The sequence below is a fragment of the Eumetopias jubatus genome, unplaced genomic scaffold, assembly GCF_037043125.1.
Source record: "Eumetopias jubatus isolate StellerSeaLion01/CBP00866 unplaced genomic scaffold, mEumJub1_p1.0 scaffold_6, whole genome shotgun sequence".
NCBI classification, from domain to species: Eukaryota; Metazoa; Chordata; class Mammalia; order Carnivora; family Otariidae; genus Eumetopias; species Eumetopias jubatus.
In genome coordinates, this window is record NW_028274812.1 from 52,393,793 (window position 1) to 52,404,682 (window position 10,890).

Below are 10,890 nucleotides of genomic sequence, written 5' to 3' on the forward strand. Positions count from 1 at the left end.
AAGTAATCATCATCAGTTCAAGACTCAGTTGTAAACAGGATTTGTATAATCATAGTCAGAGAAAAGGGATCTAACCAAAATTATGATATATCTATACTGGGAATAGCAGTGGGGACAAAAAGGATGAATGTGTTGTGAGGATGTGTGGGAGGACAGACAAGAGTTAAACCCTCATCTTCCTTAGTGAGAAGTCATTAGATAATTCCTCAAACTCACAAGTCAGAGAGGAACAAGACAGTGTTATTTAAAATTTTGGATGTAAATACCAAAAGAATGTGCCAAAAATCTAAAGTGAGAGTCACTGGTCAGGGTAGAATAAAGAATAAGGGGACAGGAGACCCCTGAGTGTTTTGGGTAACAAGCCTTTGACTCTTTATGTATACATATATATAATTTATTTGTATATGTTACTATTAAAAATAAAGTAACACATGCATAACTTAAAAAAATTGTGAAAAACAAAAAATGTAAAACATTCTGTTTGCCAGGTTACTATTTCTGATATATTCTTCTTTATTATTAAATTATAGGAAAATAATAGAGGTGTTTCATTAGATTCAAAACATTATATTTGAAAAAATATAAAAGAAATTGTTTTTATATTAAATTATCAGTATACTTAAGTCTATGTGATCCTTTTCTTAGCATGTACAGGTACTGATTCCAAGTATGTTGGGCCAATTCCATTTCACAGCATTCATGGTAATATAAAGTACTCACAAGCTCTAGCGGACAGAGACGAGCACCAGAGATGGGCCTGGAATCAGATGACTCAAAACTGGATGCATGGAGGCTAGCAGAGGAGATGGAACAGAAATATTAGTTTGTGAAGAATCATTTATTTCTAGTGTATATTAGTTAACTCTAGCCCCAAAACAAGTAACAGCATTTAATGCATAAGCCTTGAGGAAGAAGCAAATTTAAAAAGACTCATAGTACTTAGAACATTTTACTAAGTTTTTTCATTGCTTTTAGGGGAATTAAAAAATACTGAATAATAAAAAGAAGAAATGGATATAGTGATTTTTTAAAAAGCTCTGTTCATGTCGCTTCATAGAGCTGGTATGACAACCACTATTCACCATTTCAAACCAAAGCAACTTCTTGAACCCAAGGTCTGGATTTATCTTTAGGAATCTTGAATAGATACAAGAGGTGTAATTAGCAGACATCAAACTTAAAAAAGCAACTATTCATAACGAGAATTAAGGGAAAATGTCATTTGGTGGCTTACATATCCAAGTGTACAAGCAAGAGAAATGTCATTACCTGAAGGAGGAAGGAGGTCTATTTTCCAGTGTTCTTGAAGATGCAGGCCCGAATAGTTTTCTTTGGTCTTCCCGTGGTGTAAATGGTCTTTGGGTCCCAACTGTTCTTAAAGCATTTCGTGCTTCACTTATGATCTCTGCGCTGGTCTTCTGCTTGGACATAGAAGGTCTATAAAATGGATCCAGCTTTTCTAACTTTTTATCATTTGGAGATAGCATCTTTCCTTTTAACGAAAAATGTTCTTCAGGTAGACCCGACACGCTGCAAATATGTGGTACAAAATATTAACTATTTTCATCCAGGAGTTTAGAAAAGAGTGCTTAAACCCATCTACATACGCTTAAGCCATTCCTCTATATTAAACTAGAAAAAGTCACAAGTAATTTTTATTAAAGATTTTTAATTTATTACTTATTTGAGAGAGAGAAAGAGCCTGTGAGCAGGGTTGTGGGGGCAGAGGGAGAGGAAAAGGGAGAGAATCCCAAGTCAACTCTGCACTGAGCGTGGAGCCTGATGTGGGGCTTGATCTCACAACCCTGAGATCATGACCTGAGCTGAAATCAAGAGTCTGTCGCTTAACTGACTGAGCCACCCAGGTGCGCTGTCACAAACAATTTTTATTTATTTATTTTTTATTTTTTTTTAAAAGATTTTATTTATTTGACAGACACAGCAAGAGAGGGAACACAAGCAGGGGGAGTGGGAAAGAGAGAAGCAGGCTCTCTGCTGAGCAGGGAGCCCGATGCGGGGCTCGATCCCAGGACCCCGGGACCATGACCCGAGCCGAAGGCAGATGCTCAACCAACTGAGCCCCCCAGGCGCCCCTCACAAACAATTTTTAATTAAAAATCTACCAGGCAGTTACAGTTAGAAGATCAAGGTAGAAGAAAAGCTTTCAAAAATATAGGTTGATGTGCACAGTTATGCCTACGGGAATGTAAGCACTCAAGGGAAATGATGTACAGGGAAGAGAGCCAGTCTGAAAGCTGAACCTGGAAAGAAACACTATAAATCATGAAAGAGGACAGACGAGGAAGAGAAAATCATCTCGTATTCTCCAATCTGTAAAAAACAACAACACTGGGGGGTTCTGTTAAAATTTTAACTAAATTTTCCTTTTTTTCCCTCTATTGTCCTGCACACAAACTGCGAGTTTAAGGTTAGATTTGGATAGATGGGGCCTATTTCCAAGCTATTTTTGCTTTTATAAATGTAGTCTGTAAGTTCCGGGAAAGGTTCAGCCCCACATTTACCCGTGATGTATTTGAAGGAATGGATTCAAATCATCTTCCATGTGCGATAGTGTCCTAGATGAATAAATACCAAATATCAACAGCAAATATTCTTTCCCAGGCTAGCTTTCTCAGTTAAAGTCATGTGCAAGGGCCATGAGAAGGCAGATTCTTCTTAAAGGCTGGTGAGTCCCCAGGGAGGCCTGGTGAACTTGGCAGGACACCTCTATAGCTCTAAATTGGAAAACAGTCCAGATTTTAAAAAAACATAATTCTAACTACTATATGCTATTAGGTGTTCATTAAAAAAACAACAACCCAGGGCGCCTGGGTGGCTCAGTTGGTTAAGCAACTGCCTTCGGCTCAGGCCATGATCCTGGAGTCCCGGGATCGAGTCCCGCATCGGGCTCCCTGCTCAGCGAGGAGTCTGCTTCTCCCTCTGACCCTCCCCCCTCTCATGCTCTCTCTCTCTCTCATTCGCTCTCTCAAATAAATAAATAAATAAATAAAATCTTTAAAAAAAATAGAAACAACTAAAAATCTTAAAAAAAAAAAAAAAAACACAACCCAGATCCCTGAAAATATTATATCTCAAAGGAGAAAGCGGCCTGGAAATTTTTCCTATATTTCAGAGCCTAATTTTAGAATAACTTTTGCAAAAAAGAAACATCTTTTTCTGACATATGCCCAAGGAAACTAAAAAGATTTCATTTCCATAAGTGGAATCAACAGATGATTCCTTAGACAAGTAAAGAGGATTTACTATATTATGATTCTATACATTAAGTTGTTATATAACAACAGACAACAAGAACATTTGTTTAGTTCTACCCAGGCCCTACCCTAAAAGTTTTTGAGGTAAAGAGTATGATGAAAACTACAAATGATATGCTATTCCTTTCTTTTCTTTTCTTTTCTTTAAATATTAAACGTACTTTATTACTTTTGAAAATTGGTCATGTACATGATTATTTTTGGTCAGTCATAATACCTGATTGGCCAGCACAGATAAATATTTACAGAGAAACACTAATACTTTAAAAAACTAGCCTTTGGAACACATTTTTTTTTAAGATTTTATTTATTTATTTGACAGAGACACAGCGAGAGAAGGAAGCAGGGAGAGCGGGAGAGGGAGAAGCAGGCTTCCCGCGGAGCAGGGAGCTGTAGTGTGGCTCGATCCCAGGACCCTGGGACCACGACCTGAGCCGAAGGCAGATGCTTAACAACTGAGCCACCCAGGTGCCCTGGAGCACATTTTTTAATTTAAAATTCTTTAAATGTTAAAACCAACATGAGTTGCAGGCTTTTATGCTATTCCTTTCATATGGAAAGGCCAGGTGAGGTAAAACAGTAAAAAATTACTAGATAAGCAGTCCTATTCTAGGTATTTTCTTTCTAGGAATTTTTGATACAGGATTTGGAATTTAAGCAAGGTCTCCAAAAATCATGTACATTAATACAACTAACAAAAACTATGACAGGTCAGGTGCCTGGGTGGTTTCAGTTGGTTAAGCGTCTGCCTTCGGCTCAGGTCATGATCCCAGGGTCCTGAGATCAAGTCCCACATCGGGCTCCCCCTGCTCAGCAGGAAGCCTGCTTCTCCCTCTGACCCTCTCCCCTCTCACGCTGTTTCTCTCTCTCTCTCTCTCTCTCAAATAAATAAATAAAATCTTAAAAAAAAAAAAACTATGACAGGTCAAGTACATTTTACTTCTAGTGCTTCTGATATGACTGGCTGTTTATTTTTAAAATATTCAAGGCTAATTTTTAAAAATATGTATAAAGTGTTTTTTGATTAGCTATAGATGCAGTTTCCCCTGCCATCTAAAAACAGAGCATTCCTATTAAAACTATGGTAAACCGAAATGGTGTGAAGAGTACGGTATCCCCCCACTTTACTTTTATTTTTTTAATTATTTTTTTAAATTTAATTATTTTTTAATTTATTTTTTTGACAGAGAGAGACAGCGAGAGAGGGAACACAAGCAGGGGGAGCGGGAGAGGGAGAAGCAGGCTTCCCGCCGAGCAGGGAGCCCGAGGCGGGGCTCGATCCCAGGACCCTGGGATCATGACCTGAGCCAAAGGCAGGTGCTTAACGGCAGCCACCCAGGCACCCCTGCCACTTTGCTTTTGTAAAGGACCTACATTAATAACTTGTTTTCACTCACCAAGAAATCTGAAGAGGACTTTTGCTTTTATAAGACAGAGCTATTAGCAGGTCTTGCATAAAAGCAAAGTGATATAACACGAACCTTCAGAAAGAAGGGGACACCTTTATTATTTTTGGATGCATAATTATGTAAAGTCAGTCCCATCACAACGAATTCAACTGGCCATATCAGTTTTGTTTGCTTGTTTATTTGTTTTTAAAAGGCCCACTGCAGTAAGAAGGTATACCACTTAGTGAGAAGTTCCTACACAATGAAAAGGTTTCTCCCAGAGCCCAAATCAGGTTTGTGATTCCTTTGGCCCCACATAGCACTAGTTAAGTCTAGCAATGTCAAAGGTGATCTGGCAAACCTAAAAAAGATTAGAGAAAGTGCTTTGGATGAACAATAACGGACCATCGTTCCTGACTGAGAGCCTGTGTTTAGTTTGCATGGAAAACTATACTCTTTCACGGAGTAATGAAGCAGGAATATTTACTCAAGTTGAGTGCTAACAATTCTGTACTTTATTTGGGCATACAGGAATTTAGATTGATCAAATATTGGTGGAAATAACGTAGAAGAACGGGCTTAAAAATCTTTTTGTTCATAAATTTTTACCCCAAATTCTAAAACAACTTTCTCTCCTTCTTCCTTTCTCTTTCTCCCAAACCTTAACAGTTACATTGTGAGAAGCAGTTTCAATAATGTAAGATCTGCAGTTAATCTCTTATTATTATTATTATATCAATGTAAATATGTCATGAACTAAATCAAATATGGAAATTTTCAGTGACACAAGTGAACTGAGTTAGAAGCATGTTTTTAGGGGAGAGGGAAGGATTTTTTTCTTTGTTAAATTACAAATTCTTATTATAGAGGATTTTTGCCAACTTAAACAATCACTCAGAGTTTGAAAGCTTGTCTGTTTATAGTAAAGTACGCCTGAACGATGACACAATAGTATCACAGAAATTTTAACTTTACAAAAATTCTCTTGACAACTGGAACAAATCCATTGAGCTAGTATGGCTTAACTGTTTCCTATGTGCAAAGCCCTCCGGTCTCTGGGAACACAGGAATAAATATTGTCTTCACTCTCAGGCAAGAGGGACCACCAATGCTAGTTAAACATTTGCCTTCATACCAAGCGCTATGCTCAGCAGTCTCAAGTACATCATCTCAGGGAATCCCTATAACAGTTTTGTGAGGGATGAAGTCTTAGACAACAACACAGAAGCTATGACATATGCCCAGACATGACACTCAAGCTACTACTTGTGAGAGGGCGTGGAAGGAGGCAGGGCCGTCAGAGGCCTTGGGGCTACAGTTATTTATGCACTAATACAGAGACATGCCAATATTTTCACACCTGGAGCAGCTTTCTTGGGGTGTACCAGCTGAATGTCAACTCTACTTGTACCCAAATGATACAAGCTAGGAACTGATGGGGGCAATGAAAAACACTGAAATAACTCCCATGCGGTTACAAAAAAAGAAAAAAAAGGAAGGGATTTCTGATTGGGAGAAGGTGTCAGGGAGACTTCTTGGAGGAGGTGTTGCTTGAGTTGGGTTCTGAAAAATGGGCTGAATTTGAAGCATGTGGCTGACATTAGGTCTAGAGTAGAGAAGGAATTTCAAGCGAAGTCAATGAGTGAGCCGAGGCAGAGTGCCAAGAACATATGGGATGTGTGCTGGAGAAGAATGAGCTCTGGAAATACAGATTGGAGTTGGACCAGAGAGAGAACTGAATGACAGGTCAAGAAACACAAAAAGCTGGTGAGCAATTAACAGATTTGGAGGCATGATGTGATCTGGCAGGAGTGGGCAGGATGGGAAGGAGGGAAAAGACTGGAAGGGACAAAATCAGGTAGTTCTTATGTAATCAGTCAAATAATTCTTAGAGGTCCTCAAGGATATTCCTGGATATGCCTCTCCCTGTCCTCCAGCCTCAGTTAGGTGCTCCTCCTCCATAAGCTACAAGGTCACCCGTTGGCCTCTGTCAGTATACCCTCCCCCTACGCCCCTGGTGCTGCTTCACCCAACTCTGAGCCACGGTTCCCTAAGTGAGGCACGGCTGAAGGTCCACATTTGCTGAATCGCTGAACTCCATTTTCTCTCTCTCTCCCTTTTCAAGACTTTATTTTTAGAGAGAGAGCACCCATGAGCAGGGGAAAGGGACAGAGGGAGAGAGAGAATCTCAAGCAGACTCCCCAGTGAGCTCGGAACCTGACTTGGGGCTCCATCTCACAACCCTGAGATCATGACCTAAGCTGAAATCAAGAGTCACCCAGGTGCCCCTGAACTCCATTTTCCAATACAGATCTGAGCTAAGCAATATCAAGCTGAAGGCAATATGGCTTCTTTCATGGGAAACATTTGTTACAGTGGATTAGGAAGGCCTATGGGGACTTTATTTCAATGGCATCTGATTCTTTTTTTTTTTTTTAAAGTAGGTTCCACACCCAGTGTGGGGCTTGAACGCATGACCCTGAGATCAAGCACTGCATGCTCTACTGAGTCAGCAAGGCACCCCGTCAAATGGCATTTGATTCTTGATGCCAAGTGGTAATATGAGATCAAATTCAGCCCCCTTTTCCTTTCTTGCCTTCACTGGAAGTTGCCTGGCAGGGAGTAAGACTTGATTAACAGTGTGATCCATGAATGAGTCATTGAAAGCCTGAGATGAAGGAGTAAAGGTGAAACAGAGGTACGAAGAGAGATGAGAACAAGTGAGGGGCAACTACAGCAGAAGAACCAACAGGATTCAGCAGAGAGGAAAGCAAGAAGCCAGAGGTGACACTTCATGCAAACCTGGACGGGGAGGTCAGAGGGCCCGGAGACCTTTTAAAAGAAAACAGTAGACTTTGAAGGGAAAGAAGAAAAAGGCTATGAGTTGCCTTGCATCACTGTCCTGAGTTTATGATGTCCACAGGACCTCTAGAAGATGACCATCACCAGTGGTAGGAAATCTGAAACTGGAGATCTTCATTTTTAACAAAATACTTCTTACTCATTGGGGGTAAATTTCAGAGTCCTCATTTGTAAAAATTTGTATCTAATTATCAAGATCTTTCTCTTTGCTGCTAATAGTTACCTAAATTTGTAAAAATTTGTACCTAATTATCAAGACCTATCTTTCTCTTTGCTGCTAATAGTTACTGAACCAGTCTCTCTGCTAAATGCAGCACTGCTCTTTAAAGATATTTTGCAACAAGAGAAAGGCTGACCATCTCCACCCTCTATTCCCTGCAAATCAAATACAGATCTTCCTCAACTTATGATAGGGTACATCCTGAAAAACCCATCCTAAATTGAAAATATCATTAAGTCAAAAATGCATTCAATCCACCTAACCTACTGAACATCATAGTATAACATAGCCTAACTTAAACATGCTCAGAATACTTACATTAGCCCACAGTTGGGCAAAATCATCTAACGTTATAATGAGTGTTGAGTATTTCATGTAATTTATCGAATACTGTGCTTAGCGTAAAAACCAGAATGGCTGGGGGACGCCTGGGTGGCTCAGTCGGTTAAGTGGCTGCCTTCTGCTCAGGTCCTGATCCTGGGGTCCTGGGATGGAGTACCCCCTGCCCCGGCTCAGCAGGGAGTCTGCTTCCCCCTCTGCCCTCTCCCACTCGGTGCATGCTCGCACTCTCTCTCTCAAATAAATGCATAAAATCTTTAAATTAAAAAAATTTTAAAAATAAAAATACAGAATGGTTGTGAGTGTATTATAGTAAGTGGCTGCCACTACCCAGCATCACCAGAGTATCACAGAGCCTATGGCCAGTCCGGGAAAAAATAAAAATTCGAAGTATGGTTTCTACTGAATATATATTGCTTCCTCACCAACAGTAAAGTTGAAAAATTTTAAGCTGAACCATTGTGAGTTGGGGCCATGTGCACTCAAGACCCTTTCCACAATTTTGAAAAACCTTTCTGTTAACATGAGCATCCAAAGAGGCAGTGGTTAAGTGCATTGCTGGAGCAGAGGTTCGTATACTCTCTTGGCAATTCACAGCTGTGTGACATTGGCAAGGACTGTATGCCTCTAAGCTTCAGTTTCCTCATCTGTAAAATAGGGATGGCCATAATTGCCTTATAGGATTGTTCTGATAATTAAATAACATAATTCGTGTAAAGTGTTTTAGCATCTGGCCCTTAAGAAAAAGTGCCTGACCCAGGCACTATGTCATAAAAGGATATAATAAAAATTCTCCCATGAATAAAAAACTGCATTTAACAAAAGAAATTGTGGGGCACCTGGGTGGCTCAGTCGTTAAGCGTCTGCCTTCGGCTCAGGTCATGATCCCAGCGTCCTGGGATAGAGCCCCGCATGGGGCTCCCTGCTCATCCGGAAGCCTGCTTCTCCCTCTCCCACTCCCCCTGCTTGTGTTCCCTCTCTTGCTGTGTCTCTGTCAAATAAATAAAATCTTAAAAATAAAAAAAAGAAATTGCAAATGAAAGGGAATGACGTTTGTTTAGTGTTTCCGTAAATTTTGTAAGTTAAAATTTAAATGGAGGGTGTTTTTTTGTGAAAAATAATTTTATTAGGTATTTTATTGAATATCAGGTATGCCAAATCAACAAGTAATCAGAGTTTCATAGATTCACAAAATAGGATACAAATAAAGCGCTTCTTGCTTTTCTACCAAGTTAAAAGAATTCTAAATTAGAGTGGGATGGAAGAGCCGCTGTGATAGTCATGGGAACGGAGGATAAAAGGCATTATATGTGCATATGATGTATTTTAATGTATACTGTTATCTTTATTTATTTATTGGGGCCCTCCCTATCTGTTGCCTAAAAGAGCCCACGTACAATCTGTGTGACCGTGGCGAGGTCGCTGTCTGCCTAGACAAAGCCCCTTAGTTTACCACTTTCATTCAGTAAATATTTCCAAGCTTCTGTTAGGCTCCACGCACATGACTAAACGCTCAGTGTACAGAAATAAGGACAGCCGCGGCCCGACCCCGAGAGCATGCACCCTTCTGGGGGCAGAAAGGCGGACGACAGCTGGAGAGGTCCCCGGTGACCCGGAGGCGGACGCCTCACCTCCCCGCTCCCGGCAATGCCCCCTCCTCCACAGGTTCGGGCCAGGACACAACGCAGCAGCGCGGTCACTCGGCCTGCCAGCCCACCCTCCTGCCAGCCAGCCCCCTAGCCCGCCCGCTCCGCCGGGCCGGCCTGCGTCTCCATGGTAACCGTACACAAACTACCTACCCCGGGCGGCTGGGCCGCCTGCCTGCAGAGCCAGGTCGCTGCTAGGCGGGCGGAGCGGGACAGGAAATGAGCTGGGACTGGGCGCAGGAAAGGGGGCTTCCGGCCAGACCCAAAGCCCCTGTGATTAGCGCTGGTGACAGTAACAGCTGCGGAGGTTCAGCTCATCCCTTAGCTTTCCCGAGGCAGCGGCCGCAGCGAAGGAGCAGCAGGGAGGGGCGAGGCGCGGCGAGGCGGGGCGAGGCGAGGCGGGGCGGGGCCGGGAGAGGAGAGACGGGGAGGTTTCCCGGCGCGGCTGGGCCACTGGGCCTGCGCGGGTCCCTCCAGCGCATGCGTAGGAACGCTGAGGCCAGGGGCAGGCCGGCGAGCAGGCGGGGTGACAGGAGGATCCTGGGCGACGGCTGGAGGCGGGGAGTGCGAGGAAACCGCTTAGAAGACAGGTGTGGGGCGGAGTTAGCAGCTCACCGAACCACATTTGTTGAGAGTCTACGAGATCTCAGCACCTCTATTAAATAACAATAAGCAGGATGGCAGCTTAGTGCTTAGGGTTAAGAGTCAGGATTTGCTGATTCAAGTTACAGCTTTGTATAGCCTTGAACTAGTCTTAACCTCTTAGTTCCCTCATTTGTAAAATGGAGATAATTAGTAGTACCTAGCTGGGTCTTGTAGTTGTGGCAAAGACTGAATGAGAAAATAGATATAAAGCGCTATGCACGTGGCAATGAATGAATGTTAAACTGTTGGCTGTTCTTAAGCCCTTGGACGGGTGCAGCACTTTAGAGTTTACAAAGGGTATTGTATTGCATATTTTCTTTTTAAGTGTCCCTACCACTGTGCGGTAGCAAGCCTGGCATCCCCATTCACAGGGGACAAAACAGCGGTCCGAAGTGTAATGAATGACAGTGGTAGATTCAAGTCTAGGCTTCCCATGGGCAAATATTTTTTGTATTTACTGGGCCATCACAGTTGATTGGCAAAAAACAAAAAACCCGTTTATGTATTTCCGGTTT

At 42.0% G+C, this 10,890-nt stretch overlaps 1 protein-coding gene across 1 annotated transcript in view; it reads right to left on the reverse strand.

Moving 5' to 3' along the window:
* Window positions 1-10,118, reverse strand: part of ARMC2 (armadillo repeat containing 2) — a 104,602-nt gene extending 94,484 nt beyond the window's left edge. Inside the window, exons 1-3 of the mRNA XM_028104190.2 lie at window positions 9,884-10,118; window positions 1,270-1,530; window positions 721-793 (exon numbers count right to left, since the gene is read on the reverse strand). Of these exons, the coding sequence (XP_027959991.2) occupies window positions 721-793; window positions 1,270-1,487 (291 nt within the window). The 5' untranslated portion in view covers window positions 1,488-1,530; window positions 9,884-10,118. The remainder of the gene's footprint in view (window positions 1-720; window positions 794-1,269; window positions 1,531-9,883) is intronic.
* Window positions 10,119-10,890: the final 772 nt, after the last annotated feature.